At 34.1% G+C, this 21417-nt stretch overlaps 1 protein-coding gene across 2 annotated transcripts in view; it reads left to right on the plus strand.

The window, feature by feature from the left end:
• Window positions 1-21417, plus strand: part of LOC127872902 (protein numb-like) — a 78638-nt gene that overhangs the window by 45767 nt on the left and 11454 nt on the right. Inside the window, exons 3-9 of one of the 2 annotated variants that reach the window (XM_052416409.1) lie at window positions 1139-1213; window positions 1946-2023; window positions 2640-2780; window positions 11366-11392; window positions 17136-17331; window positions 17686-17901; window positions 18327-18527. In XM_052416409.1, coding sequence (XP_052272369.1) covers window positions 1139-1213; window positions 1946-2023; window positions 2640-2780; window positions 11366-11392; window positions 17136-17331; window positions 17686-17901; window positions 18327-18527 — 934 coding nt within the window. The remainder of the gene's footprint in view (window positions 1-1138; window positions 1214-1945; window positions 2024-2639; window positions 2781-11365; window positions 11393-17135; window positions 17332-17685; window positions 17902-18326; window positions 18528-21417) is intronic. The other variant, XM_052416410.1, reaches the window with a different exon arrangement.

The raw sequence follows: 21417 nt of genomic DNA on the forward strand, positions 1-21417 counted from the left end.
TATTGATTTTGAGGTCACAAGGTCAAAGGTCAAGGTCACGGTGACCCGAAATAGTAAAATGATTTTCGGATGATAACTCAAGAACGCTTTTGCCTAGGATCATGACACTTCATAGGTACATTGATCTTGACCCGCAGATGACCCCTATTGGTTTTCCGGTCACTAGGTCAAAGGTCAAGTTCACAGTGACAAAAATCGTATTCACACAATGGCTGCCACTACAACGGACAGCCCATATGGGGGGCATGCATGTTTTACAAACAGCCCTTGTTATACATGTCCTACAGTATTTAAACAATTTATTATAATAGTGTTTTTATTTTTTGGCATGCCTAGTAGCACACTGCTAACGAGGCATTGCGCGGCGGTCACTGATAAGAATGGAAATTGTCTGCATTTACCGACTAGGCTAAAGTAATACACGCCGCGGGAATTAGCGAACGCAGCGTAACGCCGAGTGTTTTATCGAGTTTTTCTCGCTCTCCAAACGCCGCGTGAACACTAGCTAGCAGAAAAAAACCCGCGGAGGGAGGGCGTTTTTTGGGGAAAACGCGTGGAGTGTACTGTACCATGTGGGTAAGTTTCAAGGTTCTAGTGCTAATAGTGTAGGAGAAGATAGTGGCCAGGACAGACGGACAGACAGCGGAGATACCCACATGATCCCCATGCTTTTCGAATAGCGTGGGGATAAATAGCAAACAATAAAACAGTAGAAACTATATCAGGAAAGTAATACGCGTTCAAATGCATTACTTTATGAAGTAGAACACTAAATATAAATATTGAATAATTAAAGCTAGGTTGAAGGCCTTGTAACATTCTATGCAAATGTTTTGAGGACAATCTTGACCTCACACCCCAAAATTAATCTTCACATGCTTTGGTTGTTTATTCCAAGTTATTAGATTTACATACAGAATTTAGTGTGTTGAGGTGTTCAGTTGTTAACAATATGGTTTCTTTTACCATTGCACACACTTTGTTGCTTTCAGTATATGGGGTGTGTTGAGGTGTTCAGTTGTTGACATTATTGCTGTACTTATACAGGCACTTTGTTGCTTTCAGTATATGGGGTGTGTTGAGGTGGTCAGTTGTTGACATTATTGCTGTACTTATACAGGCACTTTGTTGCTTTCAGTATTTGGGATGTGTTGAGGTGTTTGAGTCCCGGGGCATGCAGGTCTGTGAGGAAGCTGTAAAGACGCTAAAAGCAGTAAGTAAACAATATATAGAGATGTGATATATCAGCTGCAAGTCGGAGCAGTAGACAAATCGTATACTATGAGTTGGTTCTTTATTTATGGCAATACATTTATTGCCAAACATTGTGACGTACAACACTTGTAACAGACATGAAACATACATGCAAAAAAACAATAAAATGCAAATAAAGGGAAAAATAATTCTGTTTTAGGAACTTTTGTATAAAATTGTTACAATATTTGTAATACTCCCTAGCCCCACTTGTCCCGTGTTGGTCAGTCTGTCTGTTGGTCCACATAAAGTGGTGCAGACTTATGCCACATTTCTCAAGCAATTAAATTAAAATTTTAAGTATGTCATCATGAAGTGTAGAGAAGCAAAAAAATAAATTTTCTTCCTGCAAATCCACAAATTTAGAGTTATTTGTCCATGAACATAGCTGACACAGGGGTATAAGTTACATTTGTTACTCGGGTCTAGATTTTATGAGAACATATTGAGCCCTGCTCTAGGAAATTTGCAGACCATAAAGTTTATCAGGCATGACATTTTCCACTGTTATAGATTATTAAGCTTAAAAGAAGTCTTTATTAAACAAAAATCAATTTTTGTGTAAAGTGTTGTCCCTGATTAGCCTGTAAGGACTGCACTTGCTAATCTGGGACAACACTTAACAAATATGCATGAAGGTCATTTTTTTCTCGAACTAGGCTCAGTTGATTACCTATGGTTTGTGTTGCAGCAATGCAAGGGGAAGTACCAACGTGCCATCTTGTACGTGTCAGGAGATGCCTTGAGGGTCGTGGATGAGATCAGCAAGGTTTGTTGACTGTGAAAACATGTGAAACATGAAATTAAAACTGCCTCTTAAGTTATTGTTGTTTTTGATTTGAAAGTAGCAGTATTATATATGAATTATTAGGACATTCTGTGATTAAAACTTTTATATCAAATCACAATTTTTATGCCCCGGAAGGGTGGACTATAGTTTTTTAACTGTCCGTCAGTCTGTTCATCTGTCTGTCCGTCAGTCAGTCCGTCCGTCCGAAAACATTAACATTGGTAATAACTTTTGCAATATTGAAGATAGCAACTTGATATTTGGCATGCATGTGTATCTCATGGAGCTGCACATTTTGAGTGGTAAAAGGTCAAGGTCATCCTTCTAGGTCAAATGTCAAATATATGGCTTCAGAGCAGCGCAGAAGGTGGCATTGTGTTTTTTACAAACACATCTCTTGTTAACATTTATTTTTGTGTTCATTCAACTAAAGCAAAATATTTCTGCTCTCAAATTTAAATCGACCAGATTGTATCAGTTATGGCCTTTGGATAGTGTAAATGGTTCTTTTAAACAAGTTATCCCATTAAAATAAACCGTGATTTCAAGTCTTAAATGATTTAAAACAACCATTTTAAATTAACTTTTGTCACAGAGCATGATAGTTGACCAGACGATTGAGAAGGTGTCGTTTTGTGCACCGGACCGGAACCATGAGAAGGGGTTTGCTTACATCTGCAGAGACGGCACAACACGGCGCTGGATGTGTCACGGCTTTTTGGCAGTCAAGGAATCGGTAAGCATCTGGACGCTGCTTTTTTTTGCATTTTGGTTATTTTTATATCGTCTCCACTGCGACATTCATTTTGTGCGTCTCATTGATGACATTAGGACTCGGAATTCAATTCAGTTTTCCTGTTTGCAAGCTTTGCTTTTATTTGTTGTGAAATAAAATGTACTAGGTTTGGTAAATGTTTTTTATTTGTTCTGAAATATATATGTATGTTTATATAAATTGGTCTACATGTAGTTGTGTGAAATGTTGTGATGCCAGATATTTATAAGTGTTGGATCTTTCAAAAAAAAGAATTAAGTGATATTTGATTGGTAAATAACTGTTTTTTATAATGGCAAATGAAAGCACAATGGTACATACTTATTCCGCCATAATTTGCAATTCATGACACAAATAAAAGCAAAGAACTATGCTGTCATTCTGCTGATAGTATTTGCAGTTTAGTGTTGTTGGTTTACTGCCAATCATTCCCATTACTTGTGGTTATAACTATTGTTTTTCTTAGCTAAGCTTGCATTTGTAAAGCTCCATAGGGTTATCTAAGAGCCACATTTAGGTGGGAATACAAAATTGAGATCCACATATTTGTATAATTTTCATCATGTCATCAGATTAATTACTGTTAATTATCTTAACAATATTATAGATATCATAATGCAAACACTATGAAATAAAAAGCAAGAGGTCTAATGGATTTGATTTTCACACTGTCTTTTCTAAGTGGCTGTATTACTTAGGGTTCTAATCACACAATGCGGATGGTCATTTTTAGCTCATCTATTTTTTTTAAATTATGAGCTATTGTCATCACCTTGGCGTCGGCGTCTGGTTAAGTTTTGTGTTTAGGTCCACTTTTCTCATTAAGTATCAAAGCTATTGCATCCAAACTTGGTACACTTACTTACTATCATGAGGGGACTGGGCAGGCAAAGTTAGATAATTCTGGTGTGCATTTTAAAAAGAATTATGTGCCCTTTTTATACTTAGAAAATTAAAAATTTGGTTAAGTTTTGTGTTTAGGTCCACTTTTCTCATAAAGCATCAAAGCTATTTCATTCAAACTTGGTACACTTACTTGCTATCATGAGGGGACTGGGCAGGCAAAGTTAGATAACTCTGGTGTGCATTTTGACAGATTTATCTGCCCTTTTTAAACTTAGAAAATCGAAAATTTGGTTAAGTTTTGTGTTTAGGTCCTTTTTATTCCTAAAGTATCAAAGCTATTGCTTTCATACTTCCGACACTTACTTACTATCATAAGGGGACTGTTTAGGCAAAGTTATGTAACTCTGACTGGCATTTTGACAGAATTATGGCCCCTTTATACTCAGACAATTGAAAATTTCGTTACGTTTTGTGTTTTGGGCCGCTTTACCAAGATGCCTGTACCACGTGACTTTTTCGGCTATGTGTGAGACAATCGGATGTAAACAAACCATCGTTTCAGGTACGTTTCTGATAATTTCTTCATTAATTCAAAACCATTAAAAAAAAAAAACAAAGACGAGAGCCCTGTCATGGTCAAAATACACAACTGTATTAAGTATGCGCAAAATTAATTAAGTATTTTTTCCAAAAAGTGCAACCGCATGTTTGAAAACACACAAAGTGAAATGTTATGTGTGGTATATTTGTTATTCAATCAACTAAAACGTTCATTATAATATTGTTGAAGGTTTAAAAAAGAGGGAGGACATTGTAATTCTATATAGAGAAGCTACATATATTGTATGTTTGCGCATATACATCTTATTCGGAGTCTGTGTATAAAAATGCAATAATGCTATGTGTGGGACACATTTTTGAAATGCTATGTGTGGCATTCAAGAATTTTCCCGTCAGTTCTGCATTTGATCTGAACACAGTTTTGTAAGAATCTAAAACATGTACTTCAGTCTGTACTGCAAATATATAAAATTAACCAAATGTTACATGATGAAATACTGAAGTAATTGTGTAATGTTTAAACAATTTATGTTTAATTGAACATAAATTTTAAATAAAATACACTGCGTAATTGTTATCCAACCAATGGTCTTTTTTAACAAACACGTTATGTTGAACTATAATATTTTCTTTTTTTTTGACTTATTGTCTTTAAATAAATATCATGATTGATATTTCTGCCTGATTATTGAATTCGGTCCTTTTTTATAAATAAATGACAAAGAAAGTAAAAGCACTTGCTTTAAAATGGGTTTTACTTAATGTTGTTTTTCAGACTTGACAAGGATTAGTCGAAGGATTTGTAACGCTTTAAGGCGCGAAGCTGTGTTAGAATTAGATGAACACCATCAAACCACACGGAAGGTGTTGTGCGGCAAATTAATTATCAAAACCACAGTGACAGAAACGGACCCAGCATCATTCTGTGATGTTTACGGAAAGCTTTTTCAACTAACTATGCAAACACACCATTTAATATGTATTTTGGCATAATCTAAACAAAGTGTATGTATTGATATTTGTGTATATTTATGTGTTTATGTGTTTTGTATCTATGTTATTAATGAAATTGATTAGATGAATATAAAATCTGAGCATATATGTTAATAAAACAATTGTTTCATAACAAATAACAATATAAATCCAATAATGATTGTTTGTGTTCATTTAGTTTCCAATATCATCTCCATATGAATATCTTAAGTATATCAAAATAAACACTTCATTAATAATAACATTGCTTTATAACCAGCATGCACATGTTACAATAGAAATTAAAGCACCAAGTACATAAAGAAGTAAATCAGTATTCGCAAAGTAACAAAGCTATACAAACATATAAATGATCTAATTAACACGTAACAAATGACCATCACAAAAAAGTCTTGGCTTTGGGGGTTTATTATACCAACAAACATATTTAATTGTATTAATACTTCATGAACTCAATTTCAAATGAAATCTGAATAACTGAAAATAGTGTAAGATGTTATATGAAAATACTCATTCGACCCGGTCATGAAAGGGGCTGCAATATCTTGTTACCACTGCACCAAGTAATAAACAATACATGTTGTTCAATTTGTTGAATTGTCAAATGTGTATTGAATGTTTACTCTGATTGTTTTCTTTCACTGCAATACTTGCACCATCTGGTAACAAAACAAACAGTCTTTTAAACTTTTGAACATTAACTTTATATGACAAATTTTCATTGATCAAGATATCAGTACGTCTCTTGAAGGTGCTTCCAAAAATACTTTAATCTCCCTGAAAAGAACAAAATACACATGAAATAAACTGTAAAACTTACAAAAATAAATAAATAATTGTCATGCGTGATATATAAAATAGCTCAATAGGATTTAGATACGAATACATGATTTTACAGAAAAATAAGTTATTGATCCTTTTGTCTATTTGTTTATATAATGCTGTATTATCTCTTTATGCTTATTTAATAACTCTCGTTACGGTCTAATATGTTTACACATTCCTGATAAAAAGCACACAACCATAAGTTCAATAACACTTTTTGTAATTTTGTTACAATTATATTCACATGACACCTTGCACAAACAATCCTTACGATTTTGTGTATTAAACAAGTGCCTTAGTTGGAAGTAACTATTCACTGAAAAATTAATATTTTGTAACAAACAAGAAATATTTTCCTTCCCGTGCGTGGGTGGCTTTGTGTTTGGAGATTCCCGACTGTGTTTTGACCTCTCTACCACACTGTTCCCAAACAAATGGCATTCTACAAGTAAAAAGTATGAATATAAATTATCGATAATCATGATAATTTTGAGTAACATGAACGTCGTGATTATCATATTTTAAGCACACAAAACAGTACCAACAATGTTTTATTGACCAACTTTTGTTATTTAGACAGACTAAAAGTATTATTGATGTTTATGTCAATCTTTGGATTCTCTAGTTTAGTTTGTATACCACACATAGCATTTCAAAAACGTGTCGCACACATAGCATTATTGCATTTTTAAGCACACACTCCGAATCAGAAGTATTTGTGCAAACATACAATGTATGTAGCTTCTCTATGAAGAATTACAATGTCCGCCCTATTTTTTAAACCTTCGACAATATTATAATGAACGTTTTTGTTGATTGAATAAAAAATATACCACACATAGCATTTCAATTCGTGTCTTTTCAAACGCCCGGTTGCACTTTTTGGAAAAAATACTAAATTAATTTTGTGCAAACATAACACAGTTGTGTATTTTGACAATGACCGGGCGCTCGTCTTTGTTTTTTTGAAAATGGTTTTGAATAAATGAAGAAATATCAAAAACATTACCTGAAGCGATGGTTTGTTGACATCCGATTGTCCCACACATAGCCGAAAAAATCAATTGGTACAGGCACCTTGTTTACTCCTAAAGTATCATAGCTATTGCTTTCAGACTTGGAACACTCACAAACTATCATAAGGGGACTGTACGGAACAAGTTGCATTAATCTGGTTGTACTTTTGACGGAATTATTGCCCTTTTTTGACTTAGTAACTTTGAATATATGGTTAAATTTTGTGTTTACATCCACTTTACTTCTAAAGTATCAAGGCTATTGCTTTCAATCTTCAAATACTTTCATACTATCATGAAAGTACTGTACTTGGCAAGTTGAATTTTACCTTGACCTTTGAACGACCTTGACTCTCAAGGTCAAATAATTAAATTTATTGCCATGACTTCGTTATTTATGATCAGATTTGATTGATACTTTGACAAAACAACTCTTACATGACATACTACAATAGACTCCACCCAAACCATCCCCCATGCCCCACCCCCTGATAAAGAAACCTTTTTTTTTTTTTTTTTTTTTTTTAAGATCATCATATAAATGACCACACCCTCACACTAAACCCCCCCCCCCCCGACCCCACCCAACCCCCCAAACCCCCAATATTTTTTTTTTGAAACATGGTTAAAAAAACAAAAATTTGTTTTTATTATTTTATTTTTTAAAGACCGTCCAACTATCCCACCCAAGAATCCCCCCCCCCCCCCAAATTTTTTTTTTTAATTATTTTTATTTTGTTTTTGCATTTTTATTTCTAATTTTTGGAAGATAATGACCACACCCCCACACTATACACCCCTCTCCACCCCACCCATCCATCTTTTTTGATTGAAGTATTGAGATAGTTCCCTTAACCTTTAAAAAGAAAAATAGATGAGCGGTCTGCACCCGCAAGGCGGTGCTCTTGTTATCAATGTGGAATGGCAACATATTAATGGTTTGTGAACTTAATGGCCATTTTAGCAAGTCTCAAATTAAGTTTTCTTTAATAAGACTTCAGTTAGGTAACATTGTAGAATTGGTGAATATTCACAAAAATATCATTTATTACTATTATTCATGTATTTTTCCTTTTCCAAACACTTGGTTTGTTCAGTGCTTTTTTCCGTTCAAAATCTGGTCCAGTATTTGGCCCCATTCCAATGGGAAAAAATATATATTTTTCCCAAATGGGACCTTTAAATTCCCAATTGAAGGTCTCCAAAAAAAGATCTCAACATTTTGTTAATCTCACATCCAGCTATATAAGTTCGACCTAAGTAAATATAATTCTGAAAATATATTTTTTTCTTAATTTTGAAGCATTTTAAGCAAAACAACAACAACACTAATTTCCCAATCTTAGTCAAAACGCCGCACTTTTACCAATCCAAAAGGACACAGACACATTCCCAAAATGGTGAAAAAAGAGACTGTTGTTGATATAGATTTTGGTTTATTTTAAATAAAATACAAATCAATCCCATTTTTTGTGTATCACTAGTACAGATTTTATCAAAGATTGGAAATTATATATGTTATTCTGAAAAAAAATAAGTGCACTAAAAATACCTTCTTTGGAATAACATATTTTACCATTGTTGAGTTCAAGATGTTTGTCACACATGTGTTATATCTGCATTATGATGTCTTGGTTTAAAAAATAAGCTTATAAAAAATATGGCAACATTTGTACATGTAAATGCAGTAAAGAAGGCTGTCACTGAACTTCAAAAAGTATAATAGCAGTACAATTTTGAGTTTCTTTTCTTTCAATAATTAACAACAGTAATAACCATTTGCTTCATTGTAACGTCTGTTATATAACAGTGTTTCAGGATAGGCTCAAAATGAAGACTTTATTATTCTTGATGATTTTTAGAATATACTATCTAATCCTATTTCATCAATTTCTTATTTTTGTATGCCCCCGGTAGGGTGCCATATAGCAGTTGAACTGTCCGTCAGTCAGTGTGTCTGTCCGTCTGTCCGGGCAAAAACTTTAACATTGGCCATAACTTTTTAAATATTGAAGATAGCACCTTCATATTTGGCATGCATGTGTATCTCATGGGGCTGCACATTTTGAGTGGTAAAATTTCAAGGTGAACATCATTCTTCAAGGTCTAGGGTCGAAAAAACAAAGTCAAGGGAAGTAATAAGCTTTAAATGGACATAGTTATCTGACCTGCCCACGTATATATTTTTGTTAAATAAATCAAAGCGGCGCAGTAGGCGGCATTGTGTTTCTGACATACACATTGTGGTAAAAGGTCAAGGTCATCCTTTACGGTCTACGGTAAAAAATACAGATTTAAGGGAAGTAATAAGCTTTAAAAAGGGAGAAAATTATTCAATATTTAACATAGCCACTTTATATATTTTGCATGCATGTGTATCTCATGGAGCTGCACATTTTGAGTGGTGAATCTACAGTCACGGTAGTGGCTTTTAATTATTTGCTACTAAAAATAGACATTTGTTACAGACAATTATTTTCAAGGGAAGTAATTTATATAATTATAAATCTCGTATTATATATTTCCTTACCAAGAATTGAAGTTCTTTTCACAGTTACTGTACAGATTTATTATTTTGATTATTTATAACCCAAATGATTGATTTGTCAAAGTTTTTTTTAAAATGATATAATTATAATATCTTTGATGTTCATTACATACCTGTGGACTTATGTCCAAAGATACATGATCAACTCTGGCTATGATCTCTTTTAAACTACAACCTTGGTTGTCTGTGATGTCTGACATGGTTCCCCCCCCCCCCCCCCGGTTGGGTTGGACAAAATTCAAGGGAAGTAATAACCTCTAAAGGGAGATGATTTCTATACCTGCCAAATAATGAATATAAATTTTATTTCAATGCGGTGCAGTAGGGGGCATTGTATTTCTGACAAACACATCTCTTGTTGAATAACAGAATTGTTAGGTTCTTTTTGCTTCAATAATTTAAATTCTTTACGAAAACAATTGTTTTAATATTTATGCCCCCCTTCGCAGAAGAGGGGGTATATTGCTTTGCACATGTCGGTCGGTCGGTCCGTCCACCAGGTGGTTTCCGGATGATAACTCAAGAACGCTTGGGGCTAGGATCATGAAGCTTCATAGGTACATTGATCATGACTCGCAGATGACCCCTATTGATTTTGAGGTCACTAGGTCAAAGGTCAAGGTCACGGTGACCCGAAATAGTATAATGGTTTCCAGATGATAACTCAAGAACGCTTATGCCTAGGATTATGAAACTTGATAGGTAGATTGATCATGACTCGCAGTTGACCCCTATTGATTTTCAGGTCACTAGGTCAAAGGTCAAGGTCACGGTGACCCGAAATAGTAAAATGGTTTCCAGATGATAACTCAAGAACGCTTATGCCTAGAATCATGAAACTTGATAGGTAGATTGACCATGACTCGCAGATGACCCCTTAATGATTTTCAGGTCACTTGGTCAAAGGTCAAGGTCACGGTGACCCGAAATAGTAAAATGGTTTCCGGATGATAACTCAAGAACGCTTATGCCTAGGATCATGAAACTTGATAGGTAGATTGATCATGACTTGCAGATGACCCCTAGAGATTTTCAGGTCACTAGGTCAAAGGTCAAGGTCACGGTGACCCCAAATAGTAAAATGGTTTCCGGATGATAACTCAAGAACGCTTATGCCTAGGATCATGAAACTTGATAGGTAGATTGATAATGACTCACAGATGACCCCTATTGATTTTCAGGTCACTAGGTCAAAGGTCAAGGTCACGGTGACCCGAAATAGTAAAATGGTTTCCGGATAATAACTCAAGAACGCTTATGCCTAGGATCATGAAACTTCATAGGTACATTGATCATGACTCGCAGATGACTCCTATTGATTGTCAGGTCACCTATTGATTTTCAGGTCACTAGGTCAAAGGTCAAGGTCACAGTGACAAAAAACATATTCACACAATGGCTGTCACTACAACTGAGAGCCCATATGGGGGGCATGCATGTTTTACAAACAGCCCTTGTTACACATTAGTGCAACAATTTGTTTCAACAATAAGTGGCAATTTGCAGGAAGTGTAAAAAATATATATTTATTTTTTTTAAACATTTGTAAAATATTTAGAATTTCAGTGAGAACCTTATTAACATGTAGTGTTGTAAAAAGTGCATGTTTGAGATGAATTGCAAGGAATACTGTTAATTTTGTTAATTAACACATAATTTATTGGCTGAAATTATAGCTTTAAATACATTTAGTTTTGAGTCTTGCTTTGCTTTGTTTATAATATGTAAACGTTTTGTTGTATTTTATTTTTTGTTAGAAATTTTGGAAATCCCATAAAATCAAGGTAAACTTTGTTAACATTGCAGTAACAAACATATGCATGTGGACTAGTCACTTCATGTAATAGTTAAAATGGAGTTATAGCTTATTAACAAATGTATATGGGAAGAACATGTTCATCATTTAGAAAACTTATCTACTGACGCATGCCTACAAAATATCGGCTACACTTGGCCATGTGCAGTTTGAAGCATATTGCACAGCCAGTTTAAATATATAGCAAGTTGAGCTAATACATTTGCATCGATGCATGTCATAACAATTAACTAACATAAACAAACGACACTCACAGTTTTTAATGGAAAGATCACTTAACAAGAAGTGAATTCAGTACAAATATGTCCCCAATGCTGAAAGTGATATAATTTTTGTACAATAGATGTACAGAATTTTTTTACAATTAGATGGGGGAAAATTAATTGGTTGAGAAAATCTATGGCTTATGTAGAACTGTTATATATTTTTGAATTTAGAATTAAAAAAAACACACTGATAATCAATATTTATTTAATCTAATTTGTATCTGCAGAAAAAATAATCATGTTAAGCTTGTTTGTGTTATCTTTAAATTACCGATGTTTTTTAAAATGTCCATCTCTTGTAGAAATTACTTGGAACATGCAACATATCGATAATATATATTAATCCTGTAATTACTATAACGTATAAACGCTCATTATTATAAATATAAAGTGTATTTTCAGGGAACCATAAAATAAATTATATTTTTGCTAACGTTGGTGGCGGTCATTAGAATGCTTCTCATTTTGAACATTTCTTGTTTTGCATGATATTTTGGAACCCTGTTTTTAATTTATATATTACTAACCAAAATTATTGTTTGTGAGAATCAAAGAGTTTTGATCCAACAAATAAGAAAAGGATTTTCAGAATATGCTAGATGTGGTTAAAATATACTTGCACATTTTGGCAGTGGAGCCAATGTTATACTAGGTTTGCAGTCAGATGTATTCATATTCATCCTTCAGTATGGCCATGTGCATTAAATAAAGTTTATAATCATGTATCATTCACATAATGTTCAAGCTATTAGTAAATGTGAAAACCTACATTTACACAGAGTATCATTTAATTGCAATTTTAGTTACTGTTCTAGTAAATGTAAAATTTAAAATGACATAAAATGCTCTTGTCAAAGTATGTGGGTAAATTGTGTTTCGTCATGAATGTGTAAATGATTGTTGATTTAATGATTTTATAATATTTAAAAGATATTGCAAGATGCACAATTCGCCTAAAGTTTCTTTAGTTTGGTAAAAAACTTCTTGAAGTGCAGAAGACATCACTTCATTATCTATTTTGCCCTTTTTAAGAAAACATCCATCAAAACATCATTCATATATTGTCAGGGCCCTCTATCTGTGGTTGGAAGGATTCAGATGGAAAACTTCTTACTCACATTCAAATTAACATATGAAATGAATCCCATTAAAGTTATGTTACCATGCCATATTATTTGTCTGATCATGTACTGCTAGGATAACAAAGTACAGTTATTCAAATAATACAAATGATATGAACAAATAAATTTTAAGCTCTTGAATATATTTTGAGTATTACAAATGCTTTGTGTCAATACATATAATAACACAATCATAACTCATGAATGAAAGGATTTTGGATGGCCCACCAATTTGCTAATACACAAAACATCTAAATACATACTTCCCAAGCCATAAATGAAGCGGCAGTGGCTGGCGGCTGCCAGGCAGAAAGGGGGCCCTGATTGCAGGGTACATATAAAGGGGGCCCTGATTGCAGGGTACATATAAAGGGGCCCTGATTTCAGGGTACAAAGAGACATGCTCTAGACCTTTAGCACCCTGTATGCCATTTGTGGTTGTGATTTCCTGTTGACTGTTTACATCCAGTTGGTGATTTGCTGTGTCTATGTCATATATCTTTGTAGCAATGTACTCTGTATAGTATACCATGCTATTATAATGGTATGTTTGAAATAAATATCAGCTTAGACAAATGTAGTAAAGTTATGTAACACAAATTTCATATTAGAATATTTTTTATTTATTACCCATATTTTTTTTCTAACTTATTAATATGAAACTACCAAAAATACTTCACCCTAATTTTTTTTCAGTCTCAAAATACAAAGTATGCCACAAGCTAAATGGTGATATTATGGTGATTAAAATTCAAGACTCGGTGTATTTACATCAGCCCATTCAAGTCCATTAAAGCTTAAATCACCGGAAAAATATTAACCTGAAAAAATGCGTGATTATTTATAATGATCAGTCTCAATTGACCAGGTCAGTCACCGTTTGTAATCATATACTCTAGATGGTTTTGGGTTTGTGTTCGAGATTTTTGTTTCCCTCTGTTTTTCCTGTCTGTTCTCTACATGTATATGTCTTTTAGAAGAAATAGCTATATTTTAGGATGTGTCATGAAAAGTTATTTTATTTAAGGTTTTATGGCTAGGCATCTTCAGGGTTTGGTAAGAATTTAATTTCTTCTGTTAACAGGTACATTTTGTGAGTAGGTAAATGGATGAACATATACATATAGAATTAGGAAGCACAGAAACTATTTCTTTTAAAGAGTATCAACATGCACAAATGTAAAAAGATGTTGACTGTTTTTCTTCCATTAGTTTAATTATTTAAGGACTGTTTGTGTCTGATTTAACAGTTCCATAGTGTCCTGTTTCTTCCAAATGGTATCAGACTATCAAAACTGAGAGCCGGACTGTTTGTGTCTGATATAACATTTCCATAGTGTCCAGTTTCTTCTAAATGGTATCAGACTATCAAAAATGAGAGCTTGTGCTCAAACACAATGAGTGTTCACATCTTCACAGTTGGGTCCAAAATAAGCTCTTATCGGAGCAGTGTATACACCTTTGGCTTTCAGATTATGTCAATGGCACCAGCTGTGATGGAGTGCTCAGTCTTGTCCCAAACATCCATTAACATTGCATACTGGCAACAGTTGGAGTGTAAAGTGTGCTGTAAAGAATGTGTCATGTGTGCGAATTAATTCAGTTAATACTAGATAAATATATATACAGTAAAAAATCGAAGCATACATTTCTTTGTTTATATATCAAAGTTTCATTGTTAAACTAATGTTTTAAATAAATAAAAAAATTGATTTAATGGATAAAATATTTTAACACTCAATCCTTGATTTATGTTTTATTGTGTCCTTAAAGTAGTGGACACTGAATAACAGGATTAAGCCCCCATGAGCATTTTATAAGCTCTGGTACATCTCAGCGAAGGATAGAATCTGTCAAGTCATTTTGATTTTTATGCAAAACAGCATTTTTAAAGTAACATAACTACTCAAAATCAACGAACATTTCGTACAATATTTCGTAAAATAAAGCTAAACAATTAAAAATCATTGTTCCTTATGGCCATTGTCAAAATTTCAACGCCAGATGTGGTCTCGTAAAATAGATGTTTGTGGATACAAAATGCTTGTTTTTATTATGGTTTTAACATGGTACCATTTTAGTGTTCGTGTGTCGTATCAATAGATATATTCGCAGGAAATTAACATGGAGTTTATTGTGGTCACAAATAATTAAAAATGAGCATTTTGTATCTACAAAAATCTATGTAATCATACCACATCTAGCGTTGAAATTGTGGCTATTGCTATAAGGAACTCTGATTGTTAACTTTATTTTGCGAAATACTTTACGAAATTTTTGTTGATTTTGAGCGTTATAGAGACTTTAAGTTCGGACTCATTCACCCTCAAAATATAGCATGTCTTTGCATTATTTATTTATGTATGAAAGGAATGTGAAAACAACTCGGCTTCTAAATGCAGTCTAAGGTTGGTTGGAAGCATTTATTATGGAGGTAATGTACATTTGTGAAGCTATTGAAGCAATCCCCTTCCAACATGGTATATTTATTTTCAAATATCAGTCATCGGTGCTTTCATCTGACCTGACTCCAGGTTTTGACTCACAGATTAAGTTTTAATCCATTTTAAGCACCATCTTGACAAGCATGAAAAAAATTGTGACACAGAATTAAATGAACTTTATAACATAGCATTATTTGCATGTGGTGTTAATTTCAACTAGCTTGAACACCAAATGTTTCAGCAAATCCACTTCAAGCCTTCTTATAAGGTTATGACTTCATCTATTTATTTATTTGCCATGTATTCGTCCTACAGTATTCCTTCATAGTTCCTTCTTGTAATACAACTGTTCTGGTTGATATTATCTGATACTGTTTCTTATATTTTTCATAATTTGCTGTGGACTGCAGACGGTATTCTCTGTTTTGTACTGTGGTTTACATAGGCTTTCTGTATCCATTGGTTGATTCCATATAAATTCTTATGTTGAAACTGAATTAAATACATTAATTAAAATCATGTGTGAAATTACATGTATAAATACAGCATTTTATTGATTGTAAATACCATAGGACTTATAAAAGTGTTCAGTCCACACAGGCTTATCAGGGACCACACTTTCATTTAAAGGAAGCTTCTTGCAATGGAAAATCCAGTCTTGGAGGAGGGTGTCATCCCTCATCAGGACTCCACAGGCTAATCTAGGATGACACTTTATGAAGATACATTAAGCCTGGTTTCCAGGAGCATGGCTCTAACTTTTACACGGAGTCCTCATGTAAATGTAGCTTACCAAAGTAACAATATCTATCAGCATTATTATCTGTATTGGTTTAATCTGATAATTTGATTTCCATAAAGTTTCAGTCATTTCATATTAATCAGTGTGAGTAAACAAAAAGAACTGTCATCAATTAAAACCTTTATTTCTGGTTTTAAAATTTGTATCCAAGTAATTAATGCCATCAAGATTTACTGTTGATATCAGTTTAATTATTGACATTGTTGCCCTGATTATTATTAGCAGATAAAGTTATCTCCCTTGTGTAAATAATAACAAAAATACATGTCATTAATTATTAACATACCAATACCTTGAATGCATGAATTCTTGACATAACTTCTGTTTTTCCCTTCAGATTTTCATAGTAATATCCCTTTTTATGTGAAAAACGGGTAGTTTTTAAGTTGATATGAGCTCAAAGATACATTTTAAATTCATGGAATGAACATTGCCGTTGGTACATGTAAATAAAGATGAGTTTCATAGATTTTGGAATCAACCTTCATTCGCATGTTTGATAAATTATACAACTGCTTACTAGTATTTAACACTTTTTTGTTATTGTTAAAATGTATCATTCACTTTTAATTTGTTCTTTAATATGTTGCTGATGTATGTATTTTGCAAATGCTTTTATTTATGCACAAAGCATTCTCTTTGTTCAATATTTTTAGTTGAGATGAAGAACTCATAGCTTTTGCGCCATGTGTTCACTGTATTCATTTTTGTTTGGTTTGCCATTTTGCCTCTCAATTATATATGAAATAAGCATACAAAATTATTATCTTACCTCATCATGCACTGTAGCACATACATTAATGTTATTAAGAGGATGTGATAAAGGGATCGTTAGATGGTCATTCATACATGTAGTACACACCTCTGATTATGGTGTGGCATATTGACTCCAATAAAGTAGTTGATAGTATTTACGGTACCTTATCAGATACTTGCCAGCAATAATATCATTTAAGAAAAATTAAACTTCTTATTTAAATTGGTGAATTGTTTTATTAAGTTTTAATTTTCATACAAGTTTGCCGTAGTGAGGTGTCCAAACCCGATATGAACTTATGCCCCTCCTTATTGCTTTCAGGGTGAGCGACTAAGTCATGCAGTGGGTTGTGCATTTGCCATTTGCCTGGAGAAAAAACAGAAGCGTGACAAAGAGTCCACGACCAATGTTGCCGTGACCTACAGTCAGGACCGGACGACCTTTGAGAGGATGGGCTCCTTCCGTCAGACCACAATGACTGAGCGTCTGACTGACCCACAAAGTGCAATATTAGCAGGTGCCTATCTGATTGTTGTCACTTGAGTTTTAATTGACTAGTCCATACATGTCACGTGTGGATGGTTAAAATGACCAATTTTGGGTTCATTTTGTAATCATAAAGAAAAGGATACAGTTAAATTATTCTGTAGATTTTCTTGGATTCTTTAGAGGAATAACTTTTGAGAAACATATTTATCTACGTATCAATTTATGTTGCATAGACATTAATATAATAGCATTTGAAATATTTGATGTTTCATAGTATTTTTTTTAACAGGGTGTTGATCTACAAAGTTGTTATACTCGCACTGTTAAAAATGTATTCACATCAAGAGATAGTTAGAAAATGTATAAAATTGTGCCTATTCAGAGCCAGTTCCTGTGAAACGTGTTGATAACCCCTTCGCGGTGCAGCGCCCCCATGCTACCACAAACATGCTGGTGCGTCAGGGGTCGTTCAGGGGCTTCACCAAGCTACAAGAGGCCTCGTCCCCATTCAAGAGGACTGTGTCGCTACGTCTCAGTGATCTGCCCTCAACCCTGCAGAGACAGAACGCCTTTGAGATGTCACCGTCAAAATCAGATGGTACATGTTTTATGGGGCATTGTTGTTGAGACTTTATGGATTGCTATTTTATTTAGGTTTTAAGAGGCATGCCCTTTTTATTTTCAAGTTAACTGTCCTCAACCAATCATAAATGTACCTGATTGATATTCATAAAAACAAAGTGGGAAGGGGACAACGACAACGAGCAAGGCATGGTATAGGGGAGATAACCATGGGTTATGGTTAGGTTAGGGGTCGGGTAAGGGTTAGGTCTTATCGAACCCCTAACCCTTACCCTAACCCTTACCCTGACCCTCTAAACCCCCCCATGCGCATTACAATACCATGCCTCGCTCGTTGTCGTTGTCCGCTTCCCAAATAAAGTCTGTGTTTGCATGTTTATGTAATTCACTACTATTATGAGCTCAAATTAAACATTAGTCTTAACATGTGTTTACCTCCAGGTTTGAACAACAATGGGATCATAGAGGAGGTCCCATCTCCTGAGAGTGAGGATTCGATATCACAGATGTGCCAGCAGTTGACCCAGGGCCTGTCTGCCATGTCAGACAACCCTTTTGCCTCGGCCCAGGGCGCAGCCACCCAGCAGAATGTGCTGGTCAAACAGCAGTCGATGCCTGCCACATTCCATGCAACACCTCAAGGTAGAGACTTTGTGTCTGGTCAAGACAAAATTAAATTTTCCCTCTACATACCAATCAAAGAAAATTGCAGTGGCGGATTTTTAAATCAAACTATGGGGGAAAAAAAGATTTTAAATCAGTCTCAAAGGTGGAACCAGTAAAATAGAAATAGTAAGGTCTTGCTTTGGATTGCTCAGTTCAACCTGAGGGTGCTGTACAGTCTACCCTTGGTTTTATCTGTTTAACAAGTGGTGTCAGGAAAGTTTAAATGCAAGCTTGTGATAGGACCTACCAACAAAGATAGGGCTGGGTTTATCTATTTAAGTGGTGGAGACGAGGAGTTTTAATAATTGATGTGGATATTACTATTAGCACAGTTTTAGTCTAGCTGTTTTGAACAGCAGAGCTTGAATCCCTGGTCTAGCTGTACATTTAAACCTAATTGGAAGTGAGTAATTAACAAGGCTGAAAATCTGCATGTTTCCAGGCAGATCTAATCATTCCTGTCAGAAGCTTTGCTTTGATCATGTGACTTGGGCCAACAGTTACTTTACTTCCAATTTTATCTTGTTGTTTCTTTGATATTGCATCCTTTAAACAAATACATGTATAGTGATTTTAATCAGCGTTGAAAATGCAAAAAGATCTTCACCATTTCACAGTTACAGTGCATGCATATGCCATAAAAATGTTAATCATGAATTTAATGATCAGTGAATTTGAGTTAAATGTGTCTAATATTGAATGTTGCAAAAAACAGCCACCATTGGAAAATAGAAGGGATGTCAACAGATGTCAGAACTCAGTATGATATCCTAATACTATCTGGATAACCATATTGATTGGCTATATTGGCCAAATTGTGAAGTCATATTAATATATATTCATATATAAACTTGAAGTTGTAATAACTGGATGCAATACAATTGCTTCTATAGAATAATTACTGATTAAGTTACTGAAAGCCATAAGAAAATTAAAGTATCGGTACTAGTATTTCTGCAAAACTTCAATATGCAACATCCGGTGATGGCTTCTATACACAAATGCATATTTTTAACACATCCTGAATTGCATCTGACCAGGCAATAAAAAGTAAATAATTTCATGAAATACATGTTTCACACTCATTTCAAGAACATTAATAAATGTGTTTGCATACATCGCCATTATGGCTGTCAATTTAATTAATAAGACCCATAAAATCTTCTATTATGTGTAATTAGTTTTGTGATAAAAGTGTGTGTTGTATTCAATGTGGCAAATCCGTAAATTTGGTTATTTATCTAAAAGTAAACATAAAAACAAGGGCAGTTATGGTTATTTTATTATACCCCCACAAACGAAGTTTGGGAGTGATTATAGGATTATAGGGTAAACAGGGCTCGCGCTGTCGTTCGCCATTTGAGCCATTTGTGAAAATATTGAGAAATTGGCTCAAGAAAATTCTAATTTGCGAAAATGCTAAAATCTCGCAAATCTTCATTGAAATTAGCGGCATTTAAATCCAGACTGGTTTTCTATAGTTTTCTCTTTGTTTCATTTTAAGTGTTCGCAAATTGAACAATAAACGAAAACCGGTCTGCAACAGAACATGAGACATCGCTTGACCGTATTATTTATTTTATACGTAGTATTTAAAGTCTAAAGATAAACAAATGACAAGAGCAACAATAAATAATTTCCCAGCTGATCACTTTAGACCTGTCTACCGACTAGGGAGGCGGAAAACTACAACGGGCGAGGCATGGTCAGGGGTGATAACCCCCAAAAAGGGTTAGGGTAAGGGTTAGGGGTCGGGTTAGGGTTGGGTTTAGGCTAACCCAAACCCTAACCCGACCCCTAACACTAACCCTAACCCTCTAACCCCCCCTTGCGCAATACCATACCATGCCTCGCCCGTTGTCGTTTTCCGCCTCCCTACCGACTATCGATCTGAACTAAAGGATGATCATTAAATAATTAGTTCTATGTTGATGATGTTACACCTTTCTGAGGATTATCAACATTATCGTTTGAAATAAAAGGTGATAATAAAGTTGTTTTACCCACAAGCTATGCTATTGTAAAGAAAAATGTCAACCAAATGGTATATTTATTACGTATTTGCTAGGCTACCGATTTTCATTTTCTGCAATCAAACGATATGCAAAATTTATTTCAAGTGCAGAAGGCGTACAATTTTTCAGACTGTCATTTTCGGATACATTATTGTTCGCTGATTTAAATTTATTTTCAGATTTCTTTATAGAAGAAATAGAATGCCGAATACACATGCGGTAGGGCTCCCACGGGTCAAAAAATGTCTTCGGGTCGGGTTGGCGGGTCAAAATTTGAAAGTACGGGTAATTTCGGGTCGGGTATTAAAAAAATCATTTTTTTTTTGTAAACTACAATAAAACATTTATTTTCTTTAAGGTTAAACACATCAGATACATTTAACAAATAACCATTGTGAAATAAGACTAAATTACTTCACAAAAAAGTATTCTTTATGCAGAATTACCACATTCTTTATAGAAATACATAAATTTATTATAATTTGTGCTTGATAAAACCTCAATTATGGGATATATAAAGACAATGTTTAGCAAAATAAATTGCATACGAGTTGAAATAACCCTCTAATAAAAAAAAACACTGCTATGATGTGCTTTCTCTATAAGAATGTAGGTGTATCTATTTGAATCAAAATGACTAGAGCAAATAAAGAATATAAGAGATCATGGGAATATAGGTCTATCTTATTTCGATATGTAGTATTATTTTCTTTAAATTAAGCACACAAAATAAAAAGGCTAAAATGCAAAATATAGACTGGTTAAAAACAAATCCTTCATAACTTTGTTACAATAATTGTGAAAAAATGTAACTTGATGTATCAAACTGTAAACAAGATCTTATCTCACCA

Source organism: Dreissena polymorpha, chromosome 3, assembly GCF_020536995.1.
Source record: "Dreissena polymorpha isolate Duluth1 chromosome 3, UMN_Dpol_1.0, whole genome shotgun sequence".
NCBI lineage: Eukaryota > Metazoa > Mollusca > Bivalvia > Myida > Dreissenidae > Dreissena > Dreissena polymorpha.